Raw genomic sequence first — 14,042 nt, forward strand, 5'->3', positions numbered from 1 at the left:
AAAATAAAAGCTCATGGTGTAGTGGGTAACATATTGGCATGGATAGAAGATTGACTAGCTAATAGGAAACAGCGAGTAGGCGTAAATGGGTAATTTTCTGGTTGACAAGATGTAACGAATGGTGTGCCACAGGGATCAGTGCTGGGGCCTCAACTTTTTGCAATTTATATAAATGACTTGGATGAAGGGACTGAAGGTATGGTTGCTAAATTTTCTGATGACACGTAGGTAGGTAGGAAAGTAAGTTGTGAAGAGGACAAAAGGAGGCTACAAGGGGTTATAGATAGTGAGTGGGAAAAGGCCTGGCAAATGGAGTATAATGTGGGAAAATGTGAAATTGTCCATTTTAGCAGGAAGAATAAAAAAGAAGCATATTATCTAAATGGTGAGAGATTGCAGAGCTCTGAGATGCAGAGGGATCTGGATGTCCTAGTGTATGAATCGCAAAAAGTTAGTATGCAGGTTCAGCAAGCAATTAGGGAGGCTAATAGAATGTTATTGTTTATTGCAAGGGAAATTGAATACAAAAGTAGGGAGGTTATTGTTGAATTATACAGGGAATTGGTGAGTGAGACCACATCTGGAATATTGTGTACAGTACTGGTCTCCTTATTTAAGGAAGGATGTATATGCGTTGGAAGCCATTCAGAGAAGGCTTACTAGAGTAATACCTGGAATGGACGGGTTGTCTTATGAGGAAAGATTGGAGAGGCTAGGCTTGTATCCACTGGAGTTTAGAAGAGTAAGAGGCGACTTGATTGAAACATATCAGGTCCTGAGGAGTCTTGTCAGCGTGGATGTGAAAAGGATATTTCCCCTTGTGGGAGAATCTAGAACTCGGGGTCATTATTTAAAAATAAGGGGTCGCCCATTTAAACAGAGATGAGAGATTTTTTCTGTGACCCCCCCCACAGACCACTGTGAGAAGATTCAACAACATCAAGTTAATATTATAGTCACTAAGTTGGGACAAATAATTGGACCGCCACTGCTCTTGAGAGACATATGTTTGAGTTTCTTAACTTGTATCTCTGTAATGTCTAAATAAGCATTTCCATGTATTGTAAATAGTTATGGTTATTTGTAAGGGGGAGCTGTTTATTTGGGAAAAAAGGGGATGTTGTGGTACACCTTTAAATAGGTGTGGTTATGTGTTCTGTATACATTACTCGAGGGGAAATGATGTAATGTATCATGTGACTCAACTCTGTCTCAGTCTGTTGTGAGGGAGCAACCAGATCAGAAATGTGTGGTTGATGCCTTGATGTTTATTTGTTAGTAAGCAGAAGGAGAAAAAAACACAACAGGTGGTGCCCTACACCTTCATCCTTATCCTTCCACCGAGGTTTCCAGTGTAAAAAATGCAGTGTTATCATTCATAATTCTGAAACTGCATCTTAATTTTGAGAAGCTACATTGCTGTCCAGTTCTCATATGAAGTATTTCAGTCTGTAAAGTAAAAGGTATTTATGATTATATTTAAGGAAGAGATCTGGGGTTCAGCCAATGCCATCAATATGACTGTAAGTTGAAGATAAATTTCAGAATTGAATTCCTTTGAACATCAGCTTGTTCTTTAAGTCATGCAGTGGTAACTAGGATGCAGGTGCATTAACTGAGAAACACTGGGTTGATTTTGATCCCGAGCATATTTTGGGGAGTCAGCGAGCAGGGCAAATGTAAAACATTCTTGCTGGCCTAAGTTTCATTCAGGTCTGGGATATTTTAACTTTCAGCCTTTTAAGTGCCACCGGACTACTTCCTATCTGATCCAGGTTTAGGATGCAGAAAGACTGCCTGTAGGAAAGGCTCAAGGGCTAACAGGTAGATAGTGGGGAGTGGGTTTTGTGGGTCTGGCAGTAGAGAATGAGAGTGAGTCTCAAGCAGGGGAGGCTACCTCTCTTTCCTTTTAGGGTCCAGAGCAGGAGTCCTGTTCCTCCTTGCCCCACGTTGAAATATTTTCACTTACCTGGATGGCCTTTTCACCTTCCCACCAGTTTACGACCTACTCCAAGTCAGGCGAGAAAACAGCAGCGCCTTCCCTGCTCAGGCCCCAGTTAAAATGGCATCTGGGTCGTATTGACATCAAAGGACTCTGACTAGCATTGATTAATGAGGTTCCCACCGGAGTCTGGCAAGCACCTCATCAGCTGTAGGAAAATAGGATATCAGCAGGTAGGGAGCAAGAAATGGAGCTGCTCCATCTTAGCTGCTTTCCTCCTCCTTTCCCACCAAGCAGGAAGAGTTAAAACTCCTTCATTGTCTCAAAATTAGGTAAACGTGAGCTCTGTCGCTACACAGAGAAATAAAAGCTTTGCTCATGGTGGAATTGAACAGCTAAAAGGATGACTACTTTAAATCTATTTTTGAACCAGTTTTTGTATCCTAGTATTATATTTTCTGTAAAGCTAGACTTTGCAATTATATTGTGTATCAAAATTCATTTCAAGTGAAGTAATTTTATAAGAATCTACTGATCACCCTGTGTCCCACTGTCTGGGCAACACTGAGCCCCACTTTTGACACTGAACCCACTGTCTGGGTGACACTGAGCCTCGCTGTCCAGATGATTTTGTTTTGAGGGATTCCAATACCATTGAACAATTTGGATGAGCAAGATGAAGTCATCTAAGGGCAAGAAAGAGTTATCATGTGCATACCTTCCTTACCCAGAAGAGACCAAGATGGACCTACTTTTGCATTATAAAGGAGACCTGTTGGTGGTACTTCTGCTTCACAGATGAGGCTGTCATCGAGTTAAACCATGACTTTAGGCTGACCTGCAGACAATTTCTATCATAATTCTTTACATATCTGTGGAGGACATTACTATTAAGTGTTCATGCCTCCAGACTCTTTCAAGCCGCCACTGGACACGTATACTGTATCAATCAGACAGCCATTCACTGATGCATCAAGAAAGTGCAAAAGGTCTGGTTTGCATCCCCCTCATCTCACTGACCACCCACACAGCCTTCAGCTGCCTCAGCCCTACTTTCTGGAACTCCCTACGTAAACCGCTCCACTTCCTCTCTTCACCTATGCAAAATCTATCTGTGCAACCAGGCAGCCAGTCAGCCCTTCTAGTGTCTCCCTCTTGGTTCAATGTCCATTCCCTGTCTACCTCCATTGTGAAGCATGGATGTTTTATGTTGAAGGCACTATAGAAAGTCAAGTTGTTGTTGCTAGATCTTGGTGGGAGGGTTGGAAGTGCCAGCTTGAATGGAGGAAATGGAGAAAAGAACCAGCATGAATTGGGTTGGAGAAGAAATAACATGTTGGGTTGAATTGACGTGAGAGATGGTCAACAGTACGACTGTGAATTTAAAATGTTGGGGAGGGGTTGAATGTGGGAGAATCACCATTGACGTAACTTTTTGGCGAGTGATGATCTAGTTAGTCTGTTGAAAATCCAAATGAGAGTCTTCCTTTTATTTAGATTAATAATCTAAAAATTGAAAAGTGCTTAAAATTAAAATTCCTACTTTTAACAACCTTCCAGCATCTCCATTCCCATAATTTTCTCAGCACTTGTTTTCATTTCACGACAAGCTTGTCCATAGTTCTACTGATGTCGATCTCAAATTCCTGATGATTTACTCCAAATTCTAATGTAAGCCCAGCTATTTCACTGGCCTAGGATGATTCATTGAGTCTCATACTTCCCACTCACTCTCTATAATCCCCTCAGTTCTAACTGCTGTTGTAAGTTTCTGGACCTTTCTCCCTAAAGCCATAACCCTTCCCTTAAGCTTTTTTGATCAACAGATAATTTGCTCATTAACTCGTTGGTCAACATCCCACAACAAACACACTTCAGCGCATCAGTCTTAATTATACTTCTTTCAATTGTTTTGCCTTTAATGTCATTTTCCAGACCCTACATCCTCACATTCCCTATACAAAACACCAGTGATGCAGGGAGCTTATAGATACTTAACAACTCCTCACTGCTCCACCACCCAAGGACCCACATAACGTAGTCCAGCAGTATTTTTTAGTGAGGATTGCAAAATCAGCCCTTAAAGCTTTAATAATGGAATACATTTGTCTGATTTTTTTTTAATCAGTAAAAGAGGTTGAGTTTTCAAGACCCAGTAGGAACACAGTGTTGTATTCAGCAACACAGGGACATATATTATGAAATAAAAGCAGAAAATTCTGGAAGCTCAGTTCCAATGAATCTGGGACTGTTATCTATTTTTCTTTCTTTTTTTTTGTTTTAATTGTAGAATCCTGGTAGTCACCATTTTTTTCTTTTAACTCCAGTAAATGTCATGAATTTGCTGTCACACTGTAACTGTGAGCTTGATTTATTGCAGAAGCCGCAGCTTATCACAGGGGCAGCAACACTATCTCAGTTTCTACAGAGGTATTGTCCTGTGGTAACAGAGACTTATTATCCGACCTTTTGGTGCTGGGAAGCAAGAGTCCAGACATTGCTCAGGCCAATCATCACAACCAAACCTTGGGTGGAATACAGAAAGTATGCTTCACTGTTTTTCTGTTTATTGTACCATTAGCATTGTCCTGTATTGATGCTTATTCAGAAATTAGCTATATTCTTTCACATAGCAAGATACTTTAATCATTCTTTTCTTTTGGTTTCAATGTACATTCAAATCACTGTTTTTTTTTTAGAAATTTCCTTTCCAACCAAAATATTTAAATACAGAACTCTGATTCAGCCACTAACATTTTCTGCTTCATTATGCTCAGCACATGAAGCACAGTGTCATGGATTTTATTTTAGATAGTAATTGACTCAAATTCTATAATTACAGTGTTTTTTAGATTTTATTTTGGATTGAATTGTTGAACAAATTACTAAATGGGTGGTGGGTAGAAACAATTAGTACAAAGAACAAAGAACAGTACAGCACAGGAACAGGCCATTCGGCCCTCCAAGCCTGCGCCGATCTTGATGCCTGCCTGAACTAAAACCTTCTGCACTTCCGGGGACCGTATCCCTCTATTCCCATCCTATTCATGTATTTGTCAAGATGCCTCTTAAACGTCATTATCGTACCTGCTTCCACCACCTCCCCCGGCAGCAGGTTCCAGGCACTCACCACCCACTGTGTAAAGAACTTGCCCCGCACATCCCCTCTAAACTTTGCCCCCTCACCTTAAACCTATGTCCCCTAGTAACTGACTCTTCCACCCTGGGAAAAAGCTTCTGACTATCCACTCTGTCCATGCCGCTCATAACTTTGTAAACCTCTATCTTGTCACCCCTCCACCTCCGTCGTTCCAGTGAAAACAATCTGAGTTTATCCAAACTCTTCATAGCTAATGCCCTCCAGACCAGGCAACATCCTGGTAAACCTCTTCTGTACCCTCTCCAAAGCCTCCACAACCTTCTGGTAGTGTGGCGACCAGAATTGCACGCAATATTCTAAGTGTGGCCTGACTAAAGTTCTGTACAGCTGCAGCATGACTTGCCAATTTTTATACTCTATGCCCCGACCGATGAAGGCAAGCATGCCGTATGCCTTCTTGACTACCTTATCCACCTGTGTTGCCACTTTCAGTGACCTGTGGACCTGTACGCCCAGATCTGTCTGCCTGTCAATACTCCTAAGGGTTATGCCATTTACTGTATACTTCCCACCTGCATTAGATCTTCCAAAATGCATGACCTCACATTTGTCCGGATTAAACTCCATCTGCCATTTCTCCACCCGATCTATATCCTGCTGTATCCTCTGACAATCCTCATCACTATCCGCAACTCCACCAACCTTTGTGTCGTCTGCAAACTTACTAATCAGACCAGCTACATTTTCCTCCAAATCATTTATATATACTACAAAGAGCAAAGGTCCCAGCACTGATCCCTGCGGAACACCACTGGTCACATCCCTCCATTCAGAAAAGCACCCTTCCACTGCTACCCTCTGTCTTCTATGACAGAGCCAGTTCTGTATCCATCTTGCCAGCTCACCTCTGATCCCGTGTGACTTCACCTTTTGTACCAGTCTGCCATGAGGGACCTTGTCAAAGGCTTTACTGAATTCCATTTAGATAACATCCACTGCCCTTCCTTCCTCAATCATCTTTGTCACTTCCTCAAAAAACTCAATCAAATTAGTAAGACACGACCTCCCCTTCACAAAACCATGCTGCCTCTCGCTAATAAGTTTGTTTGTTTCCAAATGGGAGTAAATCCTGTCCCGTAGAATCCTCTCTAATAATTTCCCTACCACTGATGTAAGGCTCACCAGCCTATAATTTCCTGGATTATCCTTGCTTCCCTTCTTCAACAAAGGAACAACATTGGCTATTCTCCAGTCCTCTGGGACCTCACCTGTAGCCAATGAGGATGCAAAGATTTCTGTCAAGGCCCCAGCAATTTCTTCCCTTGCTTCCCTCAGTATTCTGGGGTAGATCAAATCAGGCCCTGGGGACTTATCTACCTTAATGCTTTGCAAGACACCCAACACCTCCTCCTTTTTGATAATGAGATGACTCAGACTATCTACACTCCCTTCCCTCGGCTCATCGTCCACCAAGTCCTTCTCTTTGGTGAATACTGATGCAAAGTACTCATTTAGTACCTTGACCATTTCCTCTGGCTCCACACATAGATTCCCTTCTCTGTCCTTGAGTGGACCAACCCTTTCCCTAGTTACCCTCGTGCTCTTTATATACGTATAAAAAGCCTTGGGATTACTTTTTTATCTGTAGTGTCAGGAAATCCTGATCTGATCGTAATCCAAGTACAAAAAACATTGAATTTGTTGGCAGACTAGTTGTTGCATTCAAGTGCATCATTTGCCCGATAAAGTAATAATCATCATAAGAATGCATTATGTTTGCATGGTGTCCAGAAATTGTATAAATTAATATTATCAAGGAAAAAAATGAGATTACTGTTGTATAAAAGTGTATTAAGAATTGATACATTTTCATTTTATTTATTGTCTCTGCATTACAGTGAGCTCATTAAGACAGCAGATGGTGGACATATTTCCTTGGACTGGAATGATAATGATGACAATGCACTATATCCTGTTTCTGCAACAAGACCCACTATCCTTATCTTACCCGGACTTACAGGAACAAGCAAGGAATCCTACATACTGCATATGGTTAAACAGAGTGAAGTACTTGGATACAGGCAAGAGTTACTTCTTTGGATTATCTTTTTTTTTGTCCACATTTCATGTATCTTTTACCAGGCAGCGGGGAGGGCAAGCAACCATCTTCCATGCCTCTGCCAATCTCTGTTAAGACAAAAGATATTAGCACTGGGAAATGGAATAAGTTTCTATTTTCGGCACTCCAAAATCAGGCACAGGATGGTTAAATGCAAGGTACAGGTCCCTTTACTCTCTCCCAGCATATGTCATGGCATCAATCTTGGAAGATTATTCCCTACAGCACTAATGCAATACTTGTTAGATCAACCAAGTAGATTAATCCAAATGATATTAGTTTAAATGTCAAAGATAAACAAATTGTTGGTTTTATTAATATTAACAGAAAGTACAAGCAAGACTATTGATCTATATGCTTATAAGTAGAATATCCATTTGGGTCTACGACTACTCAAATCCAGGTTAGATCTCAGCACTGAATATCATTAACTACTGAAAACAGTTCATATTTATACACCTCAGAGACAGGGAAATGGGATTAGTATAAATGGGTGGTTGATGATTGGCGCAGACTCATTGGGCCGAAGGGCCTGTTTCGGTGCTGTATCTCTCTATGACTCTACAGTGGCTGGAATTTTACACTCTTCCCCCCCAAAGAGCTGGTTAGTGACGGTGGTGGGCGTAAAATGGAGTGGGAGACTCGGGGACCCTTCCCACCTGCTCCAGCCTCTGCCGCCATTTTATGCAAGGTGGCGGCGGTGAAAACTGGCCCGCCCGCCCCAGGCCTGCCTCCACGGGGATTTTACACTTGGCCGGTCGGGCGGCCCAGGCCTGAGAAAAGCCGCCTGACAAAAACAGGCGACTTTCTGACCACCTGGGGGGGCGCAGGGGGAGCTCTAATGATCAGGCACCCTGTGCCCAACGGAGAGCCATCCCCGATACCCCAACCACCCCCAACACCCAACTTGCTCCCTGTCCCCCCAATCGACCATCCTTGCCTCACCGGGGCCTGAGCCATCACCCGCGGCGAGGCCCCAAAAACTTAGCTTTTCGCAGGGCATTCTTCCTCTTCTTGTTGATGCTGGTTTGCAGTCTCATCAGTGGCCACTACTCCCAGTGACGCTGCTGGGACTAAGAGCTTCCGGCCCACTGATTGGCTGGCAGCTCCATTAGGCAGGACTTCCTGCCTCAATGAGGTGGGAGTCCCGCCTCAGACCAGTTAAGGGCCCAGGGACCATAAAATGCTGTCTGGATCCCCAGGCCAAGCGGAGGCGGGATCGCCACCGATTTTGCAGTCAATAGACGACTCCCAGATTGAAATATTAAAGTTCCCTTTTTACTTGAGCCTCTCACACTCACACACACATACTGGAAAAATAAAGGGATTATTGTTTTTTGAGCTCTATTTCAGACAAAAAAACACTTGGGACTGAATACTAGCTCATTCTTGAAGAAATAGCAGATGAGATATGTTATGTTCCTAAAACTGGCATACAGTCTGGCCTCCGAGTACACGTAGATGGGTTAATGGGATCTTTTAGAACAGTTCTTTTCAGGCAGCATTGAGAATTAATGTAGCAGGCTTTTCTTCAAAGACAGGAGACGAGATGCGTTGGACTTCTTAGGGTATTTTAGAGAGGTGACCCCCTTTGAACCACAAAGTTTAACATTTCTTCAATCTTTCAAAAATGAATTCTCAAAAAATATATTTAACATAACAGAGGTAGTTTCATAACAATGGGGACTCCCAAAAAGCATGGGAAACCCCTGAAAACAGCAGGGACACCTCCATTAAAGCAACCAAGTCTGAGAAAAACTGAATTTATCACAGAAAGAGGAACACCCTAAAAAGCCTATTAAAACAGCAGGGAACTCCTGAAAACAAGGAAGTCCTGGAAAAAAACAAACAGAATTTCTTAAAGAAAGGGGAACACCCTAAAAAGTCTATGGATTCAAAATTTGGAATGCCTTAAAGCTTCCACAATCAAGAAGGACCCAATCTGGTACAAAATTGGTCTTCATGGAAAAAAAGTTCCTAAGCTTTAGGATTGCTTCTCAACTTCATACCAAATCAGAAGTGGAACAAGTGAACACCCTTTTATATTCAGCAGGTGCGATTGCGGATGACGTAATTGTCTGACAAGGGATCAACGAAGCTTCTGATAAATTTGAAGAGTTACTTCAAGCCTTTGATAAATATTTCGATCTTCACAGCAATAAAATCTTAGAGCCAAATTTAATAAGCAGACATAGAAAATTGGTAAATCCATAGATTCTTATATTAATGATCTGTATAGATTGGCTGAAGGATGCGAACACGGCGAATTAAAGGCAGAACTAATTAGAGGCCAGATAGTCGTCGGCATAGCTGATGAATCCTTATCAGACTTTTTGCAATACAAGGAAGACCTTACACTGAAAAAGGCCATTCCGATCATAAGACAGGCTGTAGTTGGCAAACAGAATAGGACCAGTCTACGAACTGAAGACAAGCCATGGATGAGAAGAAATCCAATGCCAGTACAGTTTTTGAGGCCAAAGCCAGAGAAACACTTTGTGGAAAAGAAAACACATACAGGTGAGAAGGTGCAAGACATAGGGAAACAATGCCAACCTTGTGGAGCCAGGAAGACCCACAGATGGGAGCATTATCCAGCAAGTAAAGCTGAGAGTTTCAATTGTAAAAAAAAAACGGACATTTTGGGGAAATATGCCAGAGCAGAATTTCTGCGTTTAAGAAGAAATGGTGGAGAAATGGCAGATGGAGTTTAATCCGGACAAATGTGAGGTCATGCATTTTGGAAGATCTAATACAGGTGGGAAGTATACAGTAAATGGCAGAACCCTTGGGAGTATTGATAGGCAGAGAGATCTGGGCGTACAGGTCCAGAGGACACAAAGTGGCAACGCAGGTGGATAAGTTGGTCAAGAAGGCATACGGCATGCTTGCCTTCATCGGTCTGGGCATAGAGTATAAAAATTGGCAAGTCATGCTGCAGCTGTAAAGAACTTTAGTCAGGCCACACTGAGAATATTGCGTGCAATTCTGGTCGCCACACTACCAGAAGGACGTGTAGGCTTTGGAGAGGGTACAGAAGAGGTTTACCAGGATGTTGCCTGGTCTGGAGGGCATTAGCTATGAGGAGAGGTTGGATAAACACGGATTGTTTTCACTGGAACGACGGAGGTGGAGGGGTAACATGATAGAGGTTTACAAAGTTATGAGTGGCATGGGCAGAGTGGATAGTCAGAAGCTTTTTCCCAGGGTGGAAGAGTCAGTTACTAGGGGACATAGGTTTAAGGTGCGAGGGGCAAAGTTGAGAGGGGATGTGCGAGGCAAGTTCTTTACACAGAGGGTGGTGAGTGCCTGGAACTTGCTGCCAGGGGAGGTGGTGGAAGCAGGTACGATAGTGACGTTTAAGAGGCATCTTGACAAATACATGAATAGGATGGGAATAGAGGGATATGGTCCCCGGAAGTGCAGAAGGTTTTAGTTTAGACAGGCATCAAGATTGGCGCAGGCTTGGAGGGCCGAATGGCCTGTTCCTGTGCTGGACTGTTCTTTGTTCTTTGTTCTTTTTGTAGTACAAAGCAGAAGAGCTTCACACAAAGAGCAGTGAATCAGGTACATCAATATCAAGAGGAGAAAGAACCAAGAGATTTTCTGGGAGAGATTAATAACCCAGATCAAGATTTCTAGACAGCGACATCTACATGACTGGTCACCTTACCAATTTTAACCTCGACACAGGGTCTATCATAGTACTGTCTGACTAAGAAACGTTGCCTACAACTGGCAGATTTACTGATGCATGGTCCAGGCAAGGCACAACTGAGAGTAAAAGGCAAATTCAAAGCAATTCTTCAGCACAGAAAGACACAACTGGTAGAGACCGTGGACTGCATATTAAGTGTCCACTGCCTCACCCACAGGCACTGCATCACGGAGCTGCTGCAATTTCAAATGCTGCGTCTCATTTGCATGGCTGTTTCAATAGGTTACTGTTTGGAATAGCTTGAGCATCAGGAATCTTTGAACAATCTATGTCCAACATCATCGAAGGGCTCAAAGGAGTTATTTGTCACATGGATGACATCCATGGACAGATGAAGAGTCAGTAGGGGAACACGAACAGAGTTCGACAGGTTCTACAGAGACTTCAAGAAGCAGGATTAACTCTAAACGAGAAGTGCGAATTTTCCAAGACTTCAGTTCATTTCTTGGATCACACAGTGAACAGTAAAAGTGTAACGGCAGATTCACAGAAGACAAGGGCCATTACAGAATTTCCTACTCCCACTACAGTTCAACAGCTCCAGAGATTCCTGGGAATGGTAAATCAATTAGCAAAGGTTCTACCTCACTTGCCAAAGATAACTGATCCACTGAGACAACTCCTCAGAAAAGCCTTACCAAGAACAAGCATTCCAGAAAATTAAAGAGATGCTTATTTCTCCGGACATTCTGGCACATTACAACCCTACACTACCTATGACAATAGTGGTAGACACCTCCTCAGCTGGGTTGGGCGCAGTTCTTTTTCAGGAGCAACCTGATGGTTCCTGTAGACCAATATTCTACGCATCAACAGCTTTGTCAGCAACAGAGGCACGCTGTGAGGTTATAGAAAAAGAAGCTCTAGCTGTCACATGGGCATGTGAAAAATTTTCAGACTGTGTAATTGAATTACGTGTCATCATCGAGACAGACCATAAACTTTTGGTATGGGCGTCCTGTCGCCGAGCAGCAGGACAACCGCCACGAGGCCTCATCGCCACTACCGAGATCGGCACAGGGCTGGCCGCCGTCAGGGGCGGTGGGGGGCCTCCGCTGCACCGATCTTCATTGCTCCTTACTTCACTCCCGCCAACGATCCCTTATATGTCTTGCATAATCAAGAATTTTCCTTACTGAGTCGGAACACATGTTTAGAACTGCCGTTGGTTAAGAAGATAGATGAAGTAAAGCAAACGTAAACAATCGATTTCAAGCTGAATACCCGAAGCCTTTTACAGGGCTTGGAAGACCTAAGACGAAGTACAGGATCATACTGAAGGAAGGGGCCAGGCCAATGTGAATCTTCACACCAAGAAAGATACCTCATCCATTGATTCCTGGATTGAAGGCTCCAAACTATGAGGAAGTATGAGATAGGGAAAACTCCTATCGCAGGAAACAAACCCAGAATTATAATAGAAGATTTTGATACAGAAGCTTACCCAAATTAAACAATGGTCAGAGTATGGATGCGTGACCTGGAAAGGGAAGGTACAGTAATCCATAAACACCAAGACTGCCAGCAATTGTATGTGATACACACAAGTGAAGGGAACATATGAAGAAATTGGAGGAATATCATTCCTATTCCCCCAAAACAACAGCCAATAATTTATTTGGAAGAACCAGAGGAAGGTGAACAAACACAAAATCAACAGAATGCTGCACTCTGCAGTAAAGTTCAACCAAGTCAGCAAACCAAACTTACAAAGAAGATTATTTATCATCACAGACAGACTACAAGAAGATTGGGGAGAGTTATCAAACCTCCTATCAGACTAAACCTGTGAAGTCAGAGCTTGGCAGGAGAGAGGTTAGTAGATATGTCATGAATGTATATATGTTTGAGAAAATGTTGGATAAAGACTTTGGGGGAAATGTAGTATAAGGAGGCAAACGGTTAATACAGAAGACTGTGAGAGCGACCTCTCCCACTGTAATAGTCACATGGCATGGGCTTGAGGAGGAGAAGAGATAGCAGCACAGAGAATGCTAGCTTAGCCGGCTTGTGGAGAGTGCATATAGTAAATGTAAATAATAAATTGTTGTTAGTTAACTTTATCCGGAATCTAAGACTTTCTCCAGAATTCCCTAGCAATGCTACAAATACAACACACAACAGTGCAGAGCGGGTGGCAGTAGGTCGGCCTGCTGTTATATGCCGTGTCCGATTTTTCTTTCCATTGAAACCCCGACCAAATTTGAATGCTACACCTGTTAGCTTTACAACATTTTTCTGAGATAACTGAAAGCAAAAATGGTGTTTACAACCTACTGTTTAATTCCACCCATAAAGTCAGCAAGTACAAACCGTTCAGTTTCCAGGAGCCCATCAAGAAACACTTACTTCATTGTCTCTAAAAAGATCTCTTAGAAACCTCTTTCCAAACACTTTCACGGGAGATCCATGCCCTTGCCAAGGGCAACTGCTGACTCTACATATGCCATGCCTGGGGCGATGATTAAGTATTTTTAGAAGTCAAAATCAAATATTGGTGGAACATGCTCAAAAATATTTTTGGATTTCTTTTAGGTGTGTTGTTCTCAACTACAGAGGAGTCTCTGGAGAGAAACTTTTGGTGAGTTTTTTAAATCCATAAATACTGTAGTAACTATTTATACCTGCATGTCTAAAGCTTATTGGCAGGGTGGTACTCAAATTTGGGGGCTGTGAGGGAAAGGAGGAAGGTCCTCTTTCCAGAGGGTGGCAGGAGGAGACCGGCTCATTGTGCAGCAGAGACACCTTTCTGTTCAGTGTTATCCCCCTCGGCCCCCCTCCTCTCTTACTTCCTGCTCCTCCCCCGATGAGCTGTCTCTTTCCAGGGCCTCACTCTCCTCAAGGTCCACACCTCTCTGGAAGGCCGTGTTATGGAGAGTGCAGCAGATCACCATAATGACCGAGACCCTTGCAGGAGGGTATTGGAGGACACCACCCAATCAATCCAGGCACTGGAACCGTATTTTCAGAAACCCAATTGGCTGCCAAGCAGGTGGCACTTGTTGTTTCGCCTGTATGCCTCCATCTGGGGCTCCCGTAGAGGGGTCAGTAGCCACCTCTTCAAGGGATTTCCTGTCCCCTTGAATCCATTCATGCACTTTGGGGGATGAAGTACTGAGGCAGCCTGGACTGGTGGAGGATGAAGGAGTTATGGCAGCTCCCA

General features: G+C 43.1%; 1 protein-coding gene across 4 annotated transcripts in view; it reads left to right on the forward strand.

Annotated features, from left to right (window-relative positions):
- abhd3 (abhydrolase domain containing 3, phospholipase) overlaps positions 1 to 14,042 on the forward strand; it is a 132,331-nt gene that overhangs the window by 39,647 nt on the left and 78,642 nt on the right. For all 4 annotated transcript variants that reach the window (XM_068031718.1, XM_068031717.1, XM_068031715.1 and 1 more), the window contains exons 2-4: positions 4,323 to 4,486; positions 6,941 to 7,123; positions 13,415 to 13,460. In XM_068031718.1, coding sequence (XP_067887819.1) covers positions 4,323 to 4,486; positions 6,941 to 7,123; positions 13,415 to 13,460 — 393 coding nt within the window. The remainder of the gene's footprint in view (positions 1 to 4,322; positions 4,487 to 6,940; positions 7,124 to 13,414; positions 13,461 to 14,042) is intronic.

This window comes from Heterodontus francisci, chromosome 5, assembly GCF_036365525.1.
Source record: "Heterodontus francisci isolate sHetFra1 chromosome 5, sHetFra1.hap1, whole genome shotgun sequence".
Taxonomy (NCBI): domain Eukaryota; kingdom Metazoa; phylum Chordata; class Chondrichthyes; order Heterodontiformes; family Heterodontidae; genus Heterodontus; species Heterodontus francisci.